Raw genomic sequence first — 21,308 nt, forward strand, 5'->3', positions numbered from 1 at the left:
GATCAACTAGTGACCAATCAGAAAGGCCCTTCCTTTTTGTTCCTATTCTGTTGAGGATTTTGTTTTGCATTGACTGAATCCAGAAAGGTATATGATCTGAATGAAAAGGAGATATGTTTACCTCCTACTTTTTTTTCCCTAAAGTTGAAGATGACTCTAGGGACAAGAGGCTGCAAGTAGGCAAGACTTTAATGTAAACAGCACAGAGCTGAACAGAGCCTGATGGGTTCAGTAGGGAGTAAATACTGGGGCAAGGGAATGCGGAGGAGTAATTTCACCTTCAGAGATTTTTAAAGCTGCATACCTGGAAAAAAGTTTCACTGTTCTGGAAGATCATGGAAAGGTCTTTTGAAGACTTTTTCTTTTCCTTAATTGGACAGGGTCCGTCTCATTTAAATGAGATTTACCGGTAGTTTCCAAATGAGTTTAAAATGTTTGACTTATATTGCAATCATTTTTTTTTCTATTTCTCTTTTAATGACTAGGTTCTTGTTTGTCTTGCTGGGTCCAATAGGGAAAGGACAGCAATATCATGAGATTGGAAGGTCAATGGCTACCCTCATGACTGATGAAGTAAGTGAAGTATGCATCTTTTCACTATGTACAGCATTGTTTCTTAACCTTTGCATGGCCCCCTGGGGGATTCTGGGAGTTGAAGTCCAGGTTTCTTAAAAGTCGTTAAGGTTGAGAAGCACTGTGGGCCTACACCATTTACATTTCTTTGGATGAGCTATACATAAAATAACACCAACACACCCCACGCACTCCAAATAAAGCATTAGTAAACACATGGTAGAATTGTTTTTCGTGACGCATACTCCCCTTTTAATATTTACATGACTTGGTTCATTGTAAATTGTAGTAACCCGTAATATGTGTTACTTTCCATTCATATACTGTATAATCACAGCCTGCTCTGTTCTGTTTTTAATGAGCCATGGTTAGGCAGCTGTGGTTTAGGGTGACTGGTACACTTAACTAAGTGAAAAAGTGTTTGATTCTGGTGGGAACTTATGCAAGGATGCTGTTTCACTACCTGGCAAAATACTATGTATCAGAGGTGGGTTTTAGCAGGTTCTGACCAGTTCTGGAGAATGATAGCGGAAATTTTGAGTAGTTCAGAGAACTGGTAAATACCACCTCTGACTGGCCCCGCCCCCATCTGTTCTCTGCCTCCCAAGTCCCAGCTGATTGGGAGGAAATGGGGATTTTGCAGTAACCTTCCCATGGAGTGGGGAGGAAATGGGGATTTTGCAGTAACCTTCCCCTGCCACACCCACCAAGCCACACCCACAGAACTGGTATAAAAAATTTTGAAACCCACCACTGCTATGTATCTATATATTGTTTCACATTCAAGGTAGATGATTTTAAAGTTTTGCTTGTTTAACCAGAATAGTTGTCCAGAGAAAGATTCTGTTTGAGAGAATATATGGGAAAATTAGAATTGATTTAGCTATTATGTGTGTAAGTAAATGTCTCTCTCCTGTCTGTATAGGTTTTCCACGATGTTGCTTATAAAGCCAAGGATCGAAATGACCTTTTAGCTGGCATTGATGAGTTTCTAGATCAGGTGACTGTGCTGCCACCTGGGGAATGGGACCCATCAATCAGAATTGAGCCACCTAAAAGCGTTCCTTCTCAGGTAAACTGTGGTACTTCTCTAACTCAATAAAACAAAATAGTAGTAATACTTTTAAAGTATCAAGTCTAATATGGGAGATACTGCCTATAAATTAATGGGTAGAATCATAGCACAATATATATTTGTCATTTCTTGGCTAAGGTTCCCTAGAGAGCTGTCTCAGCTTTTTGGCCTGTTATAATTGCAAGGAAAGCAAAATGATCCTGCTTGCTTATTGTAATCTACATCAACACTAAGGCAATTGTGTGCAAATGAAATCGCAGGTAGTCCTCAACCTATGACCATAATTGAGCTCAAAATTTCTATTGCTAAGTGAGAGACAGTGTTAAGTGAGTTTTGTCCCATTTTATGACCTTAAACTAGTTAGTCATGTTAGGACCTTAAACGAGCTAGTTATTTTATGTTGCAAAAGAATCACATGACCCTGGGACAGTGCAACCATCATAAACATGAATTGGTTGCCAAATGTCCAGATTTTGATCATGTGACCACGGGGATGCTACAACAGTTATAAGTGTGAAAAATGGTTACAAGTCACTTTTTTCAATGCTGTTGTAACTTTCAGCAGTCACCAAATGAATGATTGTAAATCGAGGACTACCTGTATGACATTTATACGGCTTTTGATATACAGTAGTGTTGCAACTATATGTTGTGGCCCATACGCGGTCTGTGCAGCTAGTAGCTGATTCAGACAGCGAGGAGGCTGGTGTGGTGCTGCATCAGTAGCCTGTGTAGCTGGCATTTGAGTCAGACAATGAGGAGGCTGGAGAAGATGTGGTGCCAGAGGCGGGGATTCAGCCAGGGCCTTCAGAACCTCCAGAAGCTCCCTTAAGTGAAGAGGATGAAGAGGAGGAGCCTCTTCTTGATGCACGGGCACGCAGAGCTGCCAAAAGGCAGGAGTGGCTCTTCAGGAGGAGGTCTCCTTGAGACTAAGGCTTGGGGCTAATTGGCCACTCCCTTAGCCTATTTAAGGAGGAACACCGACTGAAGCAATTTGCAGGGAATAACTTCGTTCACATACCTTCGTGTCTTGTCTTGCTTATCTTATCAGCTTCCTGCAAATTGCTTCTGGGTATTCTGCCAACCACAGTAAGCTTTCAGTATTATTCTTTGAATTCTTGGCGGCTGTTAATGCAGTTAATTAACAGCCGTTGTTGTAAAAAACTGGTTTATTTAGTAAACTAAGGTTTGAACGGACTTTGTGTGTGCTTCGTTCTTTGGGGTCCGTAGCTGGGGCAGAACACTATAAGATTAGGTTTAGCCTCCAATTTGATATTGTTGGGGTTTTTTTGGTGGGGGGGGGGGAAGGCCACTCTGCCTTGGACTGATTCAAAAGCCAGCAGAATCAAGTTAATTTGTCAAACTTCCTTTTTTATTAGGATAAGAGGAAGATGCCAGGAATGTTCTATAATGGAAAGATTTGTGATGATGAGATGGAGGATCATGCTGGGCCAGAACTCCAGAGAACAGGAAAGTGAGTTCTGGGAGTCTTGTGGTGGCTTCTTCAGAAGCAGCGATAAACAATCTTTTTTACTAGTTAGTACTGCATTTTAAAAGGTATTTGACCTCTTTGGCCTGCAGGGGACATGGCCAGTGACATCCTGGCATCAGTGCAATGGAGAGGTTCAAATTATTGACTTATTTTGGGAGCGCTTTAAGAGGTTAAATATCTCTATCTTAATATGCTGATTTTTCTCTTCAGAATAAAAAAAAAAAACCCTATTGGCACAGTTCAATCATTTTGCCTAGTACTACTACAAACTGCATGCAAGAGTTTTTGCATGGTTGTAGAAGTAGTGTTTGTGGGCCGTATACTATCCAAATTTTTACTAAAGAAAATTTTCCCATCTTTCATTACAAGAGCTCTATAAACTCAGGGACACCTTATGAACTAGATACAGGTAGTCCTTGACTTACGACCACAAATGGGACTAGAATCTCTGTTGCTAATCAAGATAGTTGTTAAGTGAATCACACCCACTTTTATTTTGCCATGCTTGCTAAGTTAAGTGAATTAAGCTGTTAAGCAAATTTGGCCTCCCCCACTAACTTTGCTTGTCAAAAGCCACCTGAGAAGGTTGCAGATGGGGATCAAATGGCACTGGAACGCTATACCCATTATAAATACATGCCAGTTACAAAGTGCCCAAATTTTTATCACATAACCATGGGAATGCTGTGTGAGTTGTAGTGTAGTTTTCAGTACCATTGTAACTTTGAACTGTTGAATGGTTGTAAGTCTAGGAGTACTTGTAGTACTGGTAGATTTAGGATGATGTCATCTGGGCAACTTTTGAAGAATTGGTCCAGGTCACTTTTGCTAGCACTAAGGACTATAATGAGAAAGGAAGTATCTGGTAATATGGAACAGAGGAATTTCAGGTTTTTTTATTAGAATTTGTCAAACAAAAATGAGAACAAGAATAAAAAAAAAAAAGATGACAGGGATGATAGGCACATTAGTGCACTTAAGCACTACTAACCACTAAAGTATGAAGCAAGGTCCACGGAAGTCAATTTGTGACTGAAACTGTGAAAATTTGTAGCTGAGACAATTGGATCAGGTAGAGCATTTCAGACTTTGACAACTTTATTACAGAAATTATATTTTTTACAGTCAGGTTTAGAACGATTTACATTGAGTTTAAAGCGGTTGTTTGCACGTGTATTATTGCGATTAAAACAGAAAAAGTCATTTACAGGTAAAGCATTACTACATATAATTTTGTATGCAATACCTAGGTCTGACTGCAAGCGACGCAGTTCTCAGTTATCCAAACCAAGAATTTTGAGCCTAGTAGCATAAGGAATTCTATTGTGTACAGAAGGGTGCAAAACTTTTCCCATGAAGTACTTCTGAACCCCCTCGATGTACTAATGTCAGATATATGGTGGAGATTCCAAACAATTGATCAATACTCTAAGATTGGTCTAGCATAAGCTTTATAAGCAATAAATTAGCAATACAATGTTTTCAGAAAAAAAGCTTCGCAAAATTAAATTTATAACTCTTAATGCTTTTTTTTTAGTAATGCTGTTACAGTGAACTTTGGAGCATAGGTCGTCAGAGATAAGTACACCTAGGTCCTTGACAAAGTGAAGGTCATCTGCTAGATCAATGCTACCTAGCTTATACTTGACATTCTAATTACGTTTACCAATATGTAAAACAGAGCATTTATTAATCGAAATTTGAAGTTGCCAGATAAATGACCATTCAGACACATAGTCGAGATCACTTTGCAAAAAACAACAGAATTATCTGCAGTATTGAATAATTTTATGTCATTGGCAAAAAGGACACAATTGCTTTTAAGTTGATGACATAAATTGTTGATATGGAGCAAGAAAAGTGTGGGACCTAAAACAGTGCCTTGCAGTGAGTTCCCTATTTTGACTTTCTGCAGTCTATTAGACAGAAAAGCAGCAATCCATTTATGCAAAGGTTCAGAAATGCCATAAGAGTTTAATTTCAACAGCAGTTTATCATGTTCTACATACAAAAATCTATGTAAATTGCATCTACAGCTTTACCTTGATCAAGACATGTAGTCCAGATGTTTTTACAGTGCAAAAGTTGTAAGTTACAATGAGGTTTTTCTAAAGCCAAACTGTTTGTCGGATAGCAAGTTGTTTGTCTCTAAGTGGTGTTTGTCTCTAAGTGCTGAACGATGGATTGGTTTATAATTGATTCTATAACTTTGCATGTAACACAGCACAGTTTGAATCAGATGCGAGCCTATAAACAAGAATTGTGGACAATTAATGAGATGAGTATGTCAAAGCCAAAGAGTTGCCACTCCACTTTCAATATTATGTGTTCGGAAATTGTTTACCTCCAGCCATGTTGTTATTGTATTTAACCCATCACTGTGAATCCACCATATCTTACAAATTTCTGTCTTTGCTTTGCAGGCTCTTTGGTGGCTTGATCTTGGATATAAAACGGAAAGCTCCTTGGTATTGGAGCGACTATAAAGATGCTTTGAATTTGCAGTGTTTAGCTTCCTTTCTCTTCCTGTATTGTGCCAGCATGTCTCCTGTGATCACCTTTGGGGGCCTGCTTGGAGAAGCAACAGAGGGAGAAATAGTAAGAACTTTTTCCCCTCCTTCCTTTTATGTGTTGTGAATAATTGTCAAGGTAGGTGACAATAAAACCAGGGTTACAAAAGCAGTGGACATATAACCTCACCACTACTGGTCTGGATACTATTTTGCATTATTAGATCACAGTTCTAAACTATTAGTGGGATTTTTTTTCATCAAGGTTTTAAGTGGGTGGTGATTCATCCACATACACAGAATTTTACAAGGGCCTCAGAATTTTCTGGACTTCCTATGTTTTCCATCTTCCCTTTTTTTCTCACAGGAAGACATTGATGAAGTAGCTTTAGCATGTCTTCTGTAGTACAAGGCACTCTTGATGCAAAATTACCCCATTCATTTTTTGTGTCCTGTTAATAGAATCTTAAACCTGCACCCCTGCAAAAAATATGGCCTTCAGATATTCATTTCTAATAGAAGGCACAGACTATGATTACTTTTTGGGAAGAGGAGATTAAAATTAGTTATCTGGATATATTTCAACCAATCTTTCATATTCACAGTTATATTCTGGACAGTTTTATTCATCCATCCATCCATCCATCTATCTAACCATCCATTCATCTCTAGAATGTTTATGGGTGGATTGCAGTTTTTAGGGGGAATTAACCTTCATGAACATAAATGAAAGAAGGGAAGCTATTTAGAATATTAATCTTCGGTAGAAGTTAATTTGAGAAGCACCTTCCATTTCAGAAGATAAGAAGCTGAATTTGCCAACGTTGTCATTTTTTTCAATATGGATATGTGACACATGGCAAAAGTGCTGCTTTTCCCACATCACAACAGGTCTGTCTCCTGAATTAAAATAAATGTGTGAAGGGAGGGAGAATGTTAGTTGAGATGCCTCTAATTAGAGTTCAACTCCTGCCCACTGGTCACCTTGACCTGTGTTTAGTGATAATTCATAGAGAGAGGAAATTAAAGCAGTTGAATTAAGTAGCCTGTTTTCTGTTCTCTGAATCCTAAAGAAGGAGTGGTTGCAGGTACTGTCAGTCTGACCCATTATGACAGCCCTTCTTTTCTTCTGTTTGTGCTTAAACCTGCAGAGCGCTATAGAATCTTTGCTTGGAGCTTCGATCACTGGAGTGGTCTACTCTCTCTTTGCTGGCCAGCCTCTCACCATCTTGGGAAGTACCGGACCAGTACTGGTTTTCGAGAAAATTTTATTCAAGTTCTGCAAGTAAGGTTATGTACTTTTACAAGGGATGATGGTGATGACGACTCTAACAGAGATAAGTTAACTAACCCATTTCTAACTGCTGACCTCTCAATCCTCTCTTATAAAACAAAACAAAACATGTGTACAGTTAGGCAGCAGTATTGTAAGCTGGGACTCATTTGAATGCTTAGGAAACCTGAAATGCTTGTAGAGCAGAAAATAGAGATTTTGCAGTATCCTTCCCCTGCCACACCCACCAAGCCATGCCCACCAAGCCACACCATGCCCACCAAGCCATGTCCACAGAACCAGTAGTAAAAAAATTTGGATTTCACCACTGCCGTAAACATTCTAAAATTTCCACCTTAGAATCATCACAAAGCTAGTTTCAAATTCAAAACTGGATAAATTATAAAGAAGCAGTTCATTTCTTCTCTTCATTCAGCCTATTTCTCATAAGCCACAATACCTTCTGATTACCCATCGCCGGAAAAAAGAGCTTCTCCTGGATTAACCAGGGACTTTGCGATGATTTGGATCGTCCCGCGGTGGAGATATCAGCGGTAGTTCCGGAGCCCTGAAAACTTCCCGCCGTCTCGTTGCGATGCCAGCCCTGCTCTCTGAGGGAACTCCCAGATAACGTGGCACATTTTAAAAGTCTGTAATATATTTTGGCCATACACGTTTTTGATAGGAATCTGCCAGCATTCCAGATTAGATTAACTCTGTCTACTATTCTGGATTTGGAGTTGTTGTTAGCAATCAGAGCCAGGGTTTGAATCTGAAGGGAGGAGAGAAATAACTGCTCACAATTAGTACCTGGGTTGGAAATACTAACCATAACTATTTTTAGGAAGTGGAAGGGGATGGAACACTACTTCTCTTCAGATACACTATAATATATCCATGCATGCATCAAAATTGTATCAGAATTTCACATTCCCACCCCACTCGGGCCAGCCAGAGGTGGTATTTGCTGGTTCTCCAAACTACTCAAAATTTCCACTACCGGTTCTCCAAACTGCTCAAAATTTCCGCTACTGGTTCTCCAAACTGCTCAAAATTTCCGCTACTGGTTCTCCAAACTGCTCAAAATTTCCACTACTGGTTCTCCAAACTGCTCAAAATTTCCTACTGGTTCTCCAAACTGCTCAAAATTTCCGCTACTGGTTCTCCAAACTGCTCAAAATTTCCGCTACCGGTTCTCCAGAACCTGTCAGAACCTGCTGGATTTCACCCCTGGTTTAAGGTATTGTAGATGGCAATCATTTATCAGTAACCAACCCATATCAATGTACATAGTTTTCAGCCATTACAGGCAGGGATGGGTTCTACTTACCTTTACTACCGGTTCACAACGGGGTCGCCATGCAATGTTACATTTAATAATGGGTGATTAGCTTAATGGCCACAGCCAGAACTGATGAGCTGATGTTGTAAGTCGAGCGTGGCCATCATAAATATGGGTTAGTTGCCAAGCATCTGAATTTTGATCATGTAATCAGGGAGATGCTGCAATGGTTGTAAGTATGAAAAACGGTCATAAATCACTTTTTTCAATGCCAATGTAAATTCCAACGGTCACTAATGAACTGTTGTAAGTCAAGGACTACCTGTATTGCCACTTTCTATAGAAAGAATAGGAGTGGAGAAAAGATCCATTAATGGACAACTTAGTGAAGCTTAACAATTATTGCATTTCAATACTTTTACAATTTTATGATCAGAATTATATCAGCATGTAATGTTCCTTGTTTCTTATCTTTGGCACATCTTTGCAGAGACTATAAGCTTTCTTATCTTGCTCTGCGAACCTGCATTGGCCTGTGGACAACATTCATGTGCCTTGTGCTTGTGGCCACTGACGCTAGTTCTCTGGTCTGCTACATCACTCGATTTACAGAAGAAGCTTTTGCCTCTCTGATCTGCCTCATTTTCATTTTTGAGGCCATAGAGAAGCTGTTTAAGTTGGGAAGGACTTACCCATTTTTCATGGATAGCAATCTGGACCATCTGACCTTCTATTAGTGAGTTGGTGTTGTTTTTTCTATTTCGAACAAGAAATGGCTTACTGCATTTTAATTGCTTTGCTTCAATATATTTAAATTCATCAACTGGCATAAGATTCCTAATTGTGCAGAAATAGCAATAACACTTAGACTTATATATCCCCCCACACTGCTTTACAGCACTCCCTGGGAGGTTTACAATGTCAGCATATTGCCCCTAACAATCTGAGTCCTCATTTTACCGATCTCAGAAGCTGAAAGGCAGAGTCAACCGTGAGCCCTGTCAGGATTGAACTCCAGGCTGTGGGCAGAATTAGCCTGCAATACTGTATTCTAACCACTGCGCCACCAGGACTTCCTAAATAAGAAACAAAGAAGGCAACTATCACCTACTGGTAACAATAATTAGATAAGAGCTTGTGTATTCACTGGAGCAGATATAGAATCTTTAGTTAGGACCTTGCAATGAAAGCTTGAGATAATATATAGCATGAATGGGCAATTTATAGCTCTAGGCTGACACCCCTTTTTGAGCTCCAAAAGTGAGAGGCCTGCACAGGTTGTCCTGTATTGGTGATACCTTCTTGCCTCACTCCTTGTCCTTCTTGAACTCTAGTGGCGGAGGAGATCTGGTGATAACTTTTTTGCATTTGCTTGACTAAGATATAGCTTCTTCTGTATCATAGATTATAGCAAGAATGCTCTTTGGGTCTCAACAAAGATAAGCTGAGCTCTTTTTAAGAAAGCACTGAGGAGAGCAGCAGCACAGTACATGTAGTTAGTATGTACAGTATGGTTCTATTATTCACACAATTTATCTTATAATTGTGCAAGCCTGAGCAATGATTCTCCAGATTCCTTGATCCATTGAAAGAGGCTCAATATTTCCTTTGATAGTAGGGGGATGACTTATGGAGAAAATGATTTAAATTTGGACAGTACTGATTTGGTCAAAAAAAACAGACAATTCAGACAATTCATATAATATTATTAAAATTATTATTATTCCTGTATTATTAAAATGAAATCCTGCTTTCATATAATTGTTGATTAGTTTCGTCTTGGATTAATAAAGATTGAGATACTTTTTAAAAGTCTGCAGTGACATTAGTAAATGTGTGCAAAATGTTTTGAATCCAATTGCCTCAAATGGGTCCCCCATCCTTTTGATCCTGGTACAGACGTGGTGGCTCAGTGGCTAAGACGCTGAGCTTGTCAATTGAAAGGTCGGCAGTTCAGTGGTTCGAATCCCTAGTGCCGTGTAATGGGATGAGTTCCTGTTACTTGTCCCAGCTTCTGCCACCTAGCAGTTTGAAAGCACGTAAAAAATGCAAGTAGAAAAATAGGGACCACCTTTAGTCATGCCGGCCACATGACCACGGAGACGTTTTTGGACAGGGCTGGCTCTTGGGCTTTGAACTGGAGATGAGTACCACCCCCTAGAATCAGGAACTAGCACATTTTTGCGAGGGGAACCTTTACCTTTACCTTACAGTTGTTATAAAACAACTGTTTTACATTGACACAGGTTGTGGCCATCACTTTGGTAGTGTTTTGAACTCTGAAATGAAATCATCCAAAGGCAAACAACTTCACAAGTATATGTGGCCAAGTGATTTCTTTGCTATTTCATCCATCTTCAATTGAGCCAAATGGTAATTTATCATGTGATTTGTAAACTCATTCAAAAGTGTTCAAGGTTTTTAAAGTTTTGTTTCTACATTGGCTCCTTATTACCTTTGGCTCAGTTTAGACAAATAATTGATGGCCAGTTTGGATGAAGGGTTAAAGACATTGGACTAGAAGCAGGGAAACCTGAATTCTAGTCCTGCCTTAGGCATGGAAGCTAGCTGAATGACTTTGGGCCAGTCCCTCTCTCAGTCCAACCCATCTCATCCAGGTGGTTGTTGTAGGGAAAATAGGAGGAAACATGACTATGCTGAATTTATTAAATAATGGCAAAATACCAATCACAACAAGCCAATAGAAACTTTCAAAACTTGTTGGACCAGAGACTTGGGCTTTCAGAAGTGAACATGGTTTTATGTGTGATGCTCATTAACCCTTTTCTGTGCCCACTAGCTGCAGATGTGCAGCTCCTACCAATCCCAGTAATGAAACCCTGATGTACTGGAACAACCACAGTATCAACCCTTCCAAAGTTTCCTGGACTAATCTCACTGTCTCTGTAAGTATATGAGCTTGACCCTCTATGCATGGTTGACAAAAAGATTTCTGTGATAACATTATTCATTGATTAGAATGGAACGTTAGTCTTTGTAAAAGGGATGAAGAATTACATGTTTTCTTTCCACAAAACCAGTGATGGAGGGAAGGAAAGTGTAATTTTTGATGGGAAGGCCTGTATATACACTGCTCAAAAAAATAAAGGGAACACAAGCAGAAGACATCCGAGATCTGAATGAATGAAATAGCCTTATTAAATACTTTGTTCGTTACATACAGTAGTTTTGTGTTCCCTTTAGTTGTTTGAGCAGTGTATAAACTACTGTATGTAAAGAACAAAGTATTTAATAAGGCTATTTCATTCATTCAGATCTCGGATCTGAAGTCTTCTGCTTGTGTTCCCTTTATTTTTTTGAGCAGTATATTAGGAATTGGTAACAGGAATATTTTCTTAAATTCCTCTTGAGGCTTCTTTTCTTTAAAATGAAAGCTGGCATATTGAGTAGTCTATTTAAAAAGCATCAAGCTTTTACCCCCATAGGTTAGATTGTGAGCCTGATTGGATGTCAGAAATGGGATAGTGTAGAATTATGATGGTGGCTGTTAGCTAGAAGTCTCTGTAATGAGTCCTGTTATTGCAAATCACTAGGAATAGACATGTGATGTTGACTATACTTGATTGGCTTCAATATATTTAAAATTTAAAATTTAAAAGCAAGTAAATGCATTCATGGAATAATTATCTAGGTACCTGCTACATTTGCCAAAGGAAACCGTAAAGCAGGGGTGTCAAACTTGATCCCATTGCAGGCCATATCAGGATTTTGTTTGTCCTTGAGGGGGGCGGCGGGGGCGTGGCCTAGTCGTCACAGCCAACTGGGTGGGTCTGGCTAGAGTGGCATGGGGCTGGGGTGGCACAGACTGGTCCCTCGCCATCTCTGGGATGGCACTGCGGGACAACTCTGGGCCTATCTGGGCTCCGTGTTTGACACATCTGCCATAAAGTAACCAGATCCTTGGCCTAAATTCAGCATGTTTCTCCTTTTCTTCCTGCTTATTTTGATAACTGAAGATCTAAGCCAGGGCTGTCAAACTCCCTGCTCACGGGCCGGATGTGTCACGTGCTGGCCACACCCACGCCCGGTTTAGTGAAGGGGGAAAAGTCCCGATACGTCACGTGACACCATGGTGACAACACCCCTGATCTAAACCATTAATGCTATTTTTTTTTTTAAAGTCTTGAGTCAATGAAAACACTTGTAGACATTTGAAAAGTAATAATTATCCTTTTAAATAATTATTGGTTAATTTTGACAAAACTAAGTTTTGAATTAAAACTGAAAACAGCTCATCTTAAATTGGCTGGGCATATATGTATTCTATTCTGCATATGTTTGTCAATTGCTATGCTGCTGATTAACTGAACAATAATTAAGCAATTACTTATAAAATGATTGGATTAGTGATATTTCATGATTTTAATAACTATCACTGCATAATGTTTGTTAAATTATATAAGCTTCTGTGCAGGGGTGAAATCTACTTACTTTCCTTACCGGTTTAGAAGTGCACACGCTCGTGTGCATCATATGTGCATGCACACCTTCTGTGCGTGCGCAGAAGGTAAAAAAAATTACTTCCTGGTTAAAACCAGGAAGTAATGACACCCGGGCGGTGATTGCTACCGGATTGCCGAACCACAGGGAAACATCGCTACCGGATCAGGTGATCCGGTCCGATCCGGGAGCATTTCACTCCTGCTTCTGTGCTCTTATATTTGTTTCACTTTGACCTTATTAGGACTAATAAATCAGACAAATTCAGTATGTCTACATGTACCTTTAAGTGGGAAAGATTTTTTGTGAAGGATACTTTCAGATTAATCAATTCTTCTTTTGTTTTTAATGGAGAGGGTGTGAATATACCATATTTCATTTTAATTTCATTTTGATTTACACCCCTGATGTGTTTTACTCTGATACTAAAATTTAAACACTTCTTTTATGCACGTATTGATAACATTCTGGATTGTAAAAGTTAATATTTCCCCCAAAGCATTATTAAACGTGCACAATTGCATCTAAAAGTTCTTGTTGCTTGGGAACAGAACATTATATTTAACTACAATTGAGATCTAATTTAGGTTCTTGCATGACGTTTTCTTCATTTTTTAAAAAAAATTGATTTATATGCTGCCCTTCTCCGGAGACTCAGGGTGGCTTACAATGCGTTAAGCAATAGCCTTCATACTTTTGTATATTTATACAAAGTCAGCTTATTGCCCCCACAAACTGGGTCCTCAATTTACCTACCTTAGAAAGGATGGAAGGCTGAGTCAACCTTGAGCCTGGGGAGATTCGAACTTGCAGTAATTGCAGGCAGCTGAATGTTAATAACAGGCTGCTGCGCCACCAGGCTCTTAATTTGAGAATTAAGGATCCTTAATGTATTTAGATGCTTATTATAGTTTATCCACCGTTAGCCCCATATCTTCTCTGGAGTCAGTGTACTTTTTTGCTACTGTTCCTTTTTAATTCTTTTGTCCAATCAGGAATGTCAGGAGATGCATGGAGAATTCATAGGATCTACATGTGGAGACCAAGGGCCTCTTACTCCTGACGTTCTTTTGTGGTGTTGCATCTTGTTCTTTACTACCTATATTTTGTCAAGCACACTGAAGAGATTTAGGAGCACTAGCTATTTTCCCACAAAAGTAAGTAGATTCCAGCAGTTCAACACTAATTTTGAAACCCTAACTAACTCCTGTTGTCTGTTTTTCTCTATAATGGTGATTAGCCAGATGGATTTCCTCAAATGCATAATTACCTCTAGGAGAGATGGGTGGCATAAACAGTAAATTTTAATAAATAAATAATATATACCATTGTTGGAAATTGAAAGGAATCTCTCCCCTCATTTCTAGGCACTGGAACCAATCTGCATTCAGATGGAAGTCTAGTTCTCTTTGTTTTTCTGTTTTTCTTGTCTTACCTGCAGATTGTGGTTTGAAAGTCAGTGTTATCCCTGGGTTGGGAACAGGATATCTTCATATACCAATTTCAGGGGAACAGTGGTGGTAGGAGAATATGTTTCTGCCTTCTCCTTTCAGGTACTCCAGAGGCAATTGTTGGTCACTGTAAGAAGCAAAAGGCTGGGCTAAGAAAGGCATTGACCAGATTTATTTAAGGCGTTTATATAGCTGCCCATCTTAAAAACAACTAAGTGGCTCGCAATCAATAAAATAATATGCAGTATAAAACTAAAATAATATAAACACAACAATAAAACTAAAAACAGGAAAACCTGGTGCTACAGCCACACTTCTTTGATGCAGCCACATTTCTTGTCCCACCCTAACCCCCTCCTGTCCCAATGTCTGAGGGAAGAGCCAGGTTTTAAATGCTCTCTGGAAGGATAGAGGGATAAGAACCTGTCAGTTCTCAAGGGGGAGACTGTGTTCCAGAGGGCAGAGTTTGCAATGGAAAAAAGACATGCTTGCCAGAATCCATTAGCTGGCAGGGTTTAAGAAAAGGAGACCCAGAGTATTTCCATCTGGTGGGGTGCACAGTTGTCATCAGGGATTCTGTAGATAACTTGGTTCCATGCCATGTAGGGCTTTAAAAATAAAACAATAACCAACACCTGAAATTGCACTTGGAAATAAAACTGGGAGTTAGTACTGCTCACATAACAGGGGTGTAATATGGATGAACCTAGGTATGTCCAACACTGTGAGTTCCATTGCATTCTGGACCAGTTGTAACTTCTAGGTGGTCTTCAAGGGCAGCCTTATATACAGCATGTTGTAATAATCCGAACCGGAAGTGACCAAGGCATGAGTAATCATGGGCTAAGCCCAGGAAAGAGCACAATTGGGCAGCAGATGAATCTGTGGAAAGCCCGCCCCTCTCTGCTAACGGTTACCACCCTCTCATCAAGCAGTAGCCACGAGTCCAGGAGAATCCCCAAATTATGCACCAGCTTTGTCCAATGAGTCAAAGATGATGTATCTCCGGGCCCAAAAAGGCCAAAAACCAAAAGCCACTCCATCTTATCAGGATGGAGTCAAAGTCAATTCCTCTCCATCCATACCCCAATAGCTTCAAGACACTAGGTCTATACCTCAATAGCATCACCCACTCGACCCAGAGTGAAGATATACAAGAGCATACTGAAGATGTTGCAATCCATGCTGGCATAATAAACTCAATAAACAGTTTGATGCAGATGTTGGAAAGAGGACTGGAAAGAGCCCTAAATCCTGATGCATCCCACATTGCAGGGACCTCCTGCTCCCAGTCCCTGAAGCTGGTTTCAGAAGGATACCATGGTTGATCATACTGAAGATCTCTGAAAGATCCAGGAGTGCCAGAATGGTTGAACCTCCCTTGTCCCAAGTCCTCCAAGGTAATCAGCAAACATAACAATATCATATTGATACTTTACCCGGGTCTGAACCCAGGCTAAAAATGGTCCAGATAACCAACTTCATTCATGGCCTTCTATAGCTGAGCACTAATCCTTAACAAGGTATTGGGAAAGGGAAGGTTGAAGACTGGATGAAAGTTGTCATGAGCCGTTGGTCCAAGGATAGCCTCTTGAGAAAGAAATACCACTACTTCCCATAAAGAGGCATTGATCACCGCTTAGACCCAACTGCATGTCACCTCCCAGGAGACCTTAACCAACCAAGAAGGGCATGGGGCCAGAACACAGATGGCAAACTCACATCCAGGAGGATCCTTTCCACTTCCTCAAGACCTTCTGATTCAAACTCCTCACAGATAATAGGACTGTCTCAGTCACTTCCAACAGATACGCTCTGGTTAGACTTTGGCTGAGAAGTATATGTCTCTTTGGCTCTAAGAAGAATGTTCTTCTAAGTGGTCCTGCAAGAACTCTTGCTCCTCTCTACCAAGGAAGGACTTGATCACCCACAACAGGGCCACTGATAGGGTATTTGCAGAACAATAAGGATGGAGAAGTAAGTATCTTTCACAGCTCTTATTGCCTTAGGGCAGGGGTATCAAACTCAATTTCATTGAGGGCCGCATCAGGGTTGTGTTTGACCTTGGTGGGCCAGGGTGAATGTCACTCGTGTTGGGCACTTGTGGTGGCCTGAGTGCTCTGCCAGCAAAAACGGGCTCCCGAGCTCCGTTTTTGGCTGCAACGGCTTCTTGCAACCCTCTGCCAGCGAAAACCAGCTCTGTTTTCGCTGGCAGAGGCACCGTGAGCTAGTCCTTTGTTATTTCCAGGGCGGCCCCGCAGACCAGATCTAAGCACCCCGCAGGCCAGATCCCCCAGGCCTTGAGTTTGACGCCCCTGCCTTAGGGGAAGTCCTAATGAAGTTTCTCAACCTGTGCTCGATTGACATTTTGCCTTTCTCCAATGAAACTCTAGGTATCTTTTGATAACTGCTTGGTCATTTCTTGGAGCTGCTTGGTAATCCAAAGTGCTCTATGAGATCCACACCTACAGAGAGTCTGCACAGGTGCAATTAAGTCCAGCACCCTCCTCACCTATTCATTCCAAGCCACAGCAAGGGCCTTGGCGAAAACACATACCAGATCTTTGGGGAAAATACCCAAGCTCCCTCTAGAACCACACTGGGTCCATCAGATGCCTGGGATAGGCACATCCCTATACTTATGTTCTTAAACCTTGAGACAGACTTTTTGATTAAAGCCAATTATTATACAAATAAAAGATATTATTTGGTTGGCTTCAAATCAAACAATAACTGTGTTTGATAAATAGACTTACCATCCATAGTGCCTAAACCAAAATTGAAAATTAACTTCACAACTTCGAATTCTATATGAGCTTAACAAATTGAAAATATTAGACACCTGCAGTTGCTGAGATGAATCAGTGTCATGCCCTCTCTACTAAATCTTCCCTTCGGCAATGGGTGGGAAAAGGTTGGAAGAGCAGAACAGATGATGTTTGACTAGACTTGTTTGAGAGCTGGCTCCTTTTGAATAATGAAAACACAAGGTAGAATTTTTAGAAATAACGTTTCTAAAATGTTTTCCTGCCTTTTCCTGTATTCCAAATTTTTCAAAACAGGTTATTTGATGTCCGAGTTGTATAGAAGATCTTGTACAAGGAGTTCAAAGCCATTTTTTATTGCCTTGCACAAGCACTGAAATTTTGTGAAATTTATTTTCAGATTTGGGGAGCAATTTATTCATCAGATGGACAGTGCATCTATTCAATATCCAGCAGGTGTCCTGGTTGGCAATATGAATATCATACATCCAAAATTTGGTTTATCTGGAACTGATTATTTAGGTACATAGATCAAGTCTTATGTATCCTAACCCTAACCCTGTAGAGACTTGTCTGTTTTTTTCCCTCTTTAGATACGCTACATGGTAGGTGATTTTGCTATTTTTATAACCATTGTTACCATGGTCCTAATTGACTACTTCATTGGAATCCCATCACCAAAACTGAATGTCCCAGGTGTCTTCAAGGTAGGTACTTCACCTCACCTTCTTGAATTCCTCTAAGTGCAGGTAGTGATATGTGGAAAATATCCCTTGCCTGAGTAGCTAGAACAAGAGAGTCCAAGGCTTGCCCTAGATGATTTCTCGTATCCTTTAGGGAGGAAGGGAGGATGTCACACTTTGTGCCTAATTGTGTGTGGGTGAAGGACATTGAGGCTGCATGTATGGCTGAGTGGGAACTGAGATGCTCTTTGTAACATTTGGGATACGCTGTACTTTGTTTCTGAAGTGGGAAAAATACTTTAGAGTGGGTGGGAATATAAATAGGATACAAACCTGAGATTCTTGAGTTGCATTTAGTGCCTGAAAGGCTTGAATGCCCAAAAAGTGCCCCAAAGTGGCATAAAATTGTAATTTTAAATGTGGTAATAGGAGAAAAAGGCTAACTTTAGAGGGAATGATTGAAGTAAGGATATTTAATGAGTTTAAATTAAATTAAATTTCACTTTTAATAGCCAGCCTCAGAGGTGGGTTTCAGCAGGTTCTGATCAGTTCTGGAGAACCGGTAGCGGAAATTTTGAGTAGTTCGGAGAACCGGCAGTAAAAATTCTGACTGGCCCCGCCCCCATCTATTCTCTGCCTCCCAAGTCCCAGCTGATCGGGAGGAAATAGGGATTTTGCAGTAACCTTCCCCTGGAGTAGGGTGGGAATGGAGATTTTACAGTATCCTTCCCTTGCCACGCACACCAAGCCATGCCCACCAAGCCATGCCCCGCCCACTAAGCCACACCCACAGAACCGGTATTAAAAATTTTTGAAACCCACCACTGGCCAGCCTCCTTTTATTTCATTCCTTTAACTCCTACTTTTTACAGTGAAATCTCTACCTTGTTTCCCCCCAAATAAGACATCCCCTGATAATAAGCCCAATCGGGCTTTTGAGCACATGGTGATAAGGCCAAGTGCTTATTTCAGGGTTCAAAAAAATATAAGACAGGGCCTTATTTTTGGGGAAACACGGTAGCATGTTACTCAAAAGGTTTTATGGGTTTGGTCCTAGAAAACATGTATAACCAACATTTTAATTCCCTACCAAAGAGGAATCATAGGTTTACATTCACAATTGAGTGGCCATAGCAAGGTCCATGTTCATCATCCAATGAAATGCTAACCAGTGACATTCCTATATGATTGTCTACATATAGCTAAAACAAGGGTGGGTGGAGGGCATACAAACATGGCAGAGTTCATTGTTGTATCTGTGTATATTTTTTCCCCTTGCAGCCAACAAATGATGACCGTGGATGGCTCATTAGCCCAATAGGCCCCAATCCCTCATGGACTGTGGTAGCAGCTATCATCCCAGCATTACTTTGCACTATACTTATATTTATGGACCAACAAATCACAGCAGTTATTGTGAACAGGAAAGAACATAAACTTAAGGTAATAGAGCAGCAAGTCCAGGATAATTTTCATGTGAGAAGTAAAATCAAAGTGGAACAACAGCATAATCCAGACTATATGGAACTTTCGTTTGAGTAAAATCAGAAGGTTGTGCTATTTCAAACAGGTTTTTATACGAGTGACATAGTAAAATGTATCCCATTACAGCTGTAATCCAGTGTACACATACTCTACAGAGGGGAGGTGGAGGGGTGGGAACCCACAGCATATGGTAGAGATTAAAACTTTAAATCTGTTCTTGAAATGGCAATCTAAAGTTTCTGTGGAATAACTTTATTTCCAGTTTATGGAAATCGGGCGAGCCAGATTTCCATTTCAAGTGACAAATAAGGCTGCAATCCTATATTGCTTGTGTGAAAATATCTTAGGGTCTGATGCATTTTTCAGATTGCTCTGATCTCGGAGGGAGGAATCAGTGTTGAAACGTTCCCAAATTCAAAAGTAATTTTGAAGATTTTATACAGGAACGTTGCTGGGCACGTGGAAGAGATATGGCTCTGCTTACTTAACATTTGTTTATCTTCCAGGCTAACAAAAAAGCAGAGTGAAAAATTTAAGCAGCCTCGAGCAGTGATGGCTAACCTTTTTGCCATCGCGTGCCAAAAGCGTGGGGAGCGTGGGGGGGTCATATGCATGCGTGCCCACATCCATAATTCTATGTGCCCCGCCCCCCGTGCTCCCCCCGCTTTTGGCACGTGATGGCCCGGTGGGCCCGGTTGGCCCGTTTTTCGCTCTCCCCAGGCTCCAGAGCCTTTCTAGGAGCCTGGGGAGGGCAAAAACAGCCTTCCCTACCCGGGAGGCCGGAAACAGTGTGTTTCCTGATTTCTGGTGGGCCCAGAAGGCCCGAAAATCAGCTGGCCGGCGCACACATATGTGTCGGAGCTGAGCTCGCGTGCCCACCGATATGGCTCTGCGTGCCACCTGTGGCACCCGTGCCATAGGTTCGCCATCAGGGGCCTAGAGCTTGGCATAAAAGGAAAATTAAATAATAAAAGTGCCTGTCTCCTGCTCTTCCAGACTCCCATATCAGAACCTCTTAAGTTGATAGGAGACTTGGTGTACCAGCATGCCAATCTGCTGCTTTAAATAAATCCCTGTGGTTTATGCACTGTAGTCTGTTTTGTTCGCCTCTTCCACTTTTGGCAAATGTGCAGTATATATGCAAGGATCAGCATAGGAAGCAACAGAGCCAGAGTCAAATCAAACCCTGAAGAAAAAAAGAATAAGAAATGACAATACGGATTCATGTTGGTGATTGTTTAGTAATGTCAAAGATGGGCTGTTAGAACAAAGGGAGAATTTCTGGCTCTATCCCTAACCATTCCATATATGAGGGAAATATTCCTGCCTAATTTCTGGAGATCTCAAGCTAGTCCTGAGAATATTGAATTCCAAAGATTTACCAATATGATGCAGCTGCCAGTAGTGCATAATTGTCACTATTTAGTGAGCTGCACTTCTGCTCATCACAAATGCACAATTTTAAAACATGCCCCATAGTCGGAGCTAAAGTGGGAGAATAATTAAATCAGGAAAGAGATCTGATAAAGACCCTGTTAACAAACCTAAAAAGTCTTGGAAACAGCAATTAGCTTTCACTGCTAGTTAAATGTGTGTGAAGTCAGAGATGCTGAAATAGGTTTCCTCCGTCCCAAAGGATAGCATTTTAGCAAAAAGTCCTTATTCTATACCATGATTTCCCTAGTTCTCAACCATATGAAGAAAGATTGAGCAACACATGTCAAGGAAAGTTGAGTCATAGCAAAGTGTTCCTAACCAATTTCAGTGCAGATGAACATATTTTCAAACATGAAAGATTTTTAATTATAACAGATACGGATAAGTTACTTTTCTCCCTTATCACCATCCAGAAATAAGGCACCGTACAAACCTTTTCTAACTTTTTCTCTAGTACGTATCCAGTGATTCACAGTGAATGATAACAGGGTTTCAGTTGACCTCTGCTAATGATTTCTATTTTCACAGAAAGGAGGTGGCTACCATCTGGACCTTCTCATGGTGGGCCTCATGCTTGGTGTGTGTTCAGTGATGGGGTTGCCTTGGTATGTTGCTGCCACCGTCCTTTCCATCAGTCACGTGAACAGTCTTAGACTTGAATCTACTGTAGCAGCTCCTGGGGAGCAACCTAAATTCCTGGGCATAATTGAACAAAGAGCAACTGGACTGATGATCTTTATACTAATGGGCCTCTCAGTCTTCATCACTAGTGTGTTAAAGGTAAAAGCATGGAAGAACATTCAAGGGTATGTTAGGGCAAC

General features: G+C 40.6%; 1 protein-coding gene across 1 annotated transcript in view; it reads left to right on the plus strand.

Moving 5' to 3' along the window:
• SLC4A8 (solute carrier family 4 member 8) overlaps window positions 1-21,308 on the plus strand; it is a 107,843-nt gene that overhangs the window by 67,647 nt on the left and 18,888 nt on the right. Inside the window, exons 9-19 of the mRNA XM_034412235.3 lie at window positions 486-573; window positions 1,499-1,645; window positions 3,028-3,122; window positions 5,564-5,738; window positions 6,802-6,935; window positions 8,696-8,941; window positions 11,006-11,111; window positions 13,662-13,823; window positions 17,476-17,589; window positions 18,847-19,008; window positions 21,016-21,267. Of these exons, the coding sequence (XP_034268126.2) occupies window positions 486-573; window positions 1,499-1,645; window positions 3,028-3,122; window positions 5,564-5,738; window positions 6,802-6,935; window positions 8,696-8,941; window positions 11,006-11,111; window positions 13,662-13,823; window positions 17,476-17,589; window positions 18,847-19,008; window positions 21,016-21,267 (1,681 nt within the window). The remainder of the gene's footprint in view (window positions 1-485; window positions 574-1,498; window positions 1,646-3,027; window positions 3,123-5,563; window positions 5,739-6,801; window positions 6,936-8,695; window positions 8,942-11,005; window positions 11,112-13,661; window positions 13,824-17,475; window positions 17,590-18,846; window positions 19,009-21,015; window positions 21,268-21,308) is intronic.

The sequence above is a fragment of the Pantherophis guttatus genome, chromosome 2 (genome assembly GCF_059756535.1).
Source record: "Pantherophis guttatus breed Tessera chromosome 2, ASM5975653v1, whole genome shotgun sequence".
NCBI lineage: Eukaryota > Metazoa > Chordata > Lepidosauria > Squamata > Colubridae > Pantherophis > Pantherophis guttatus.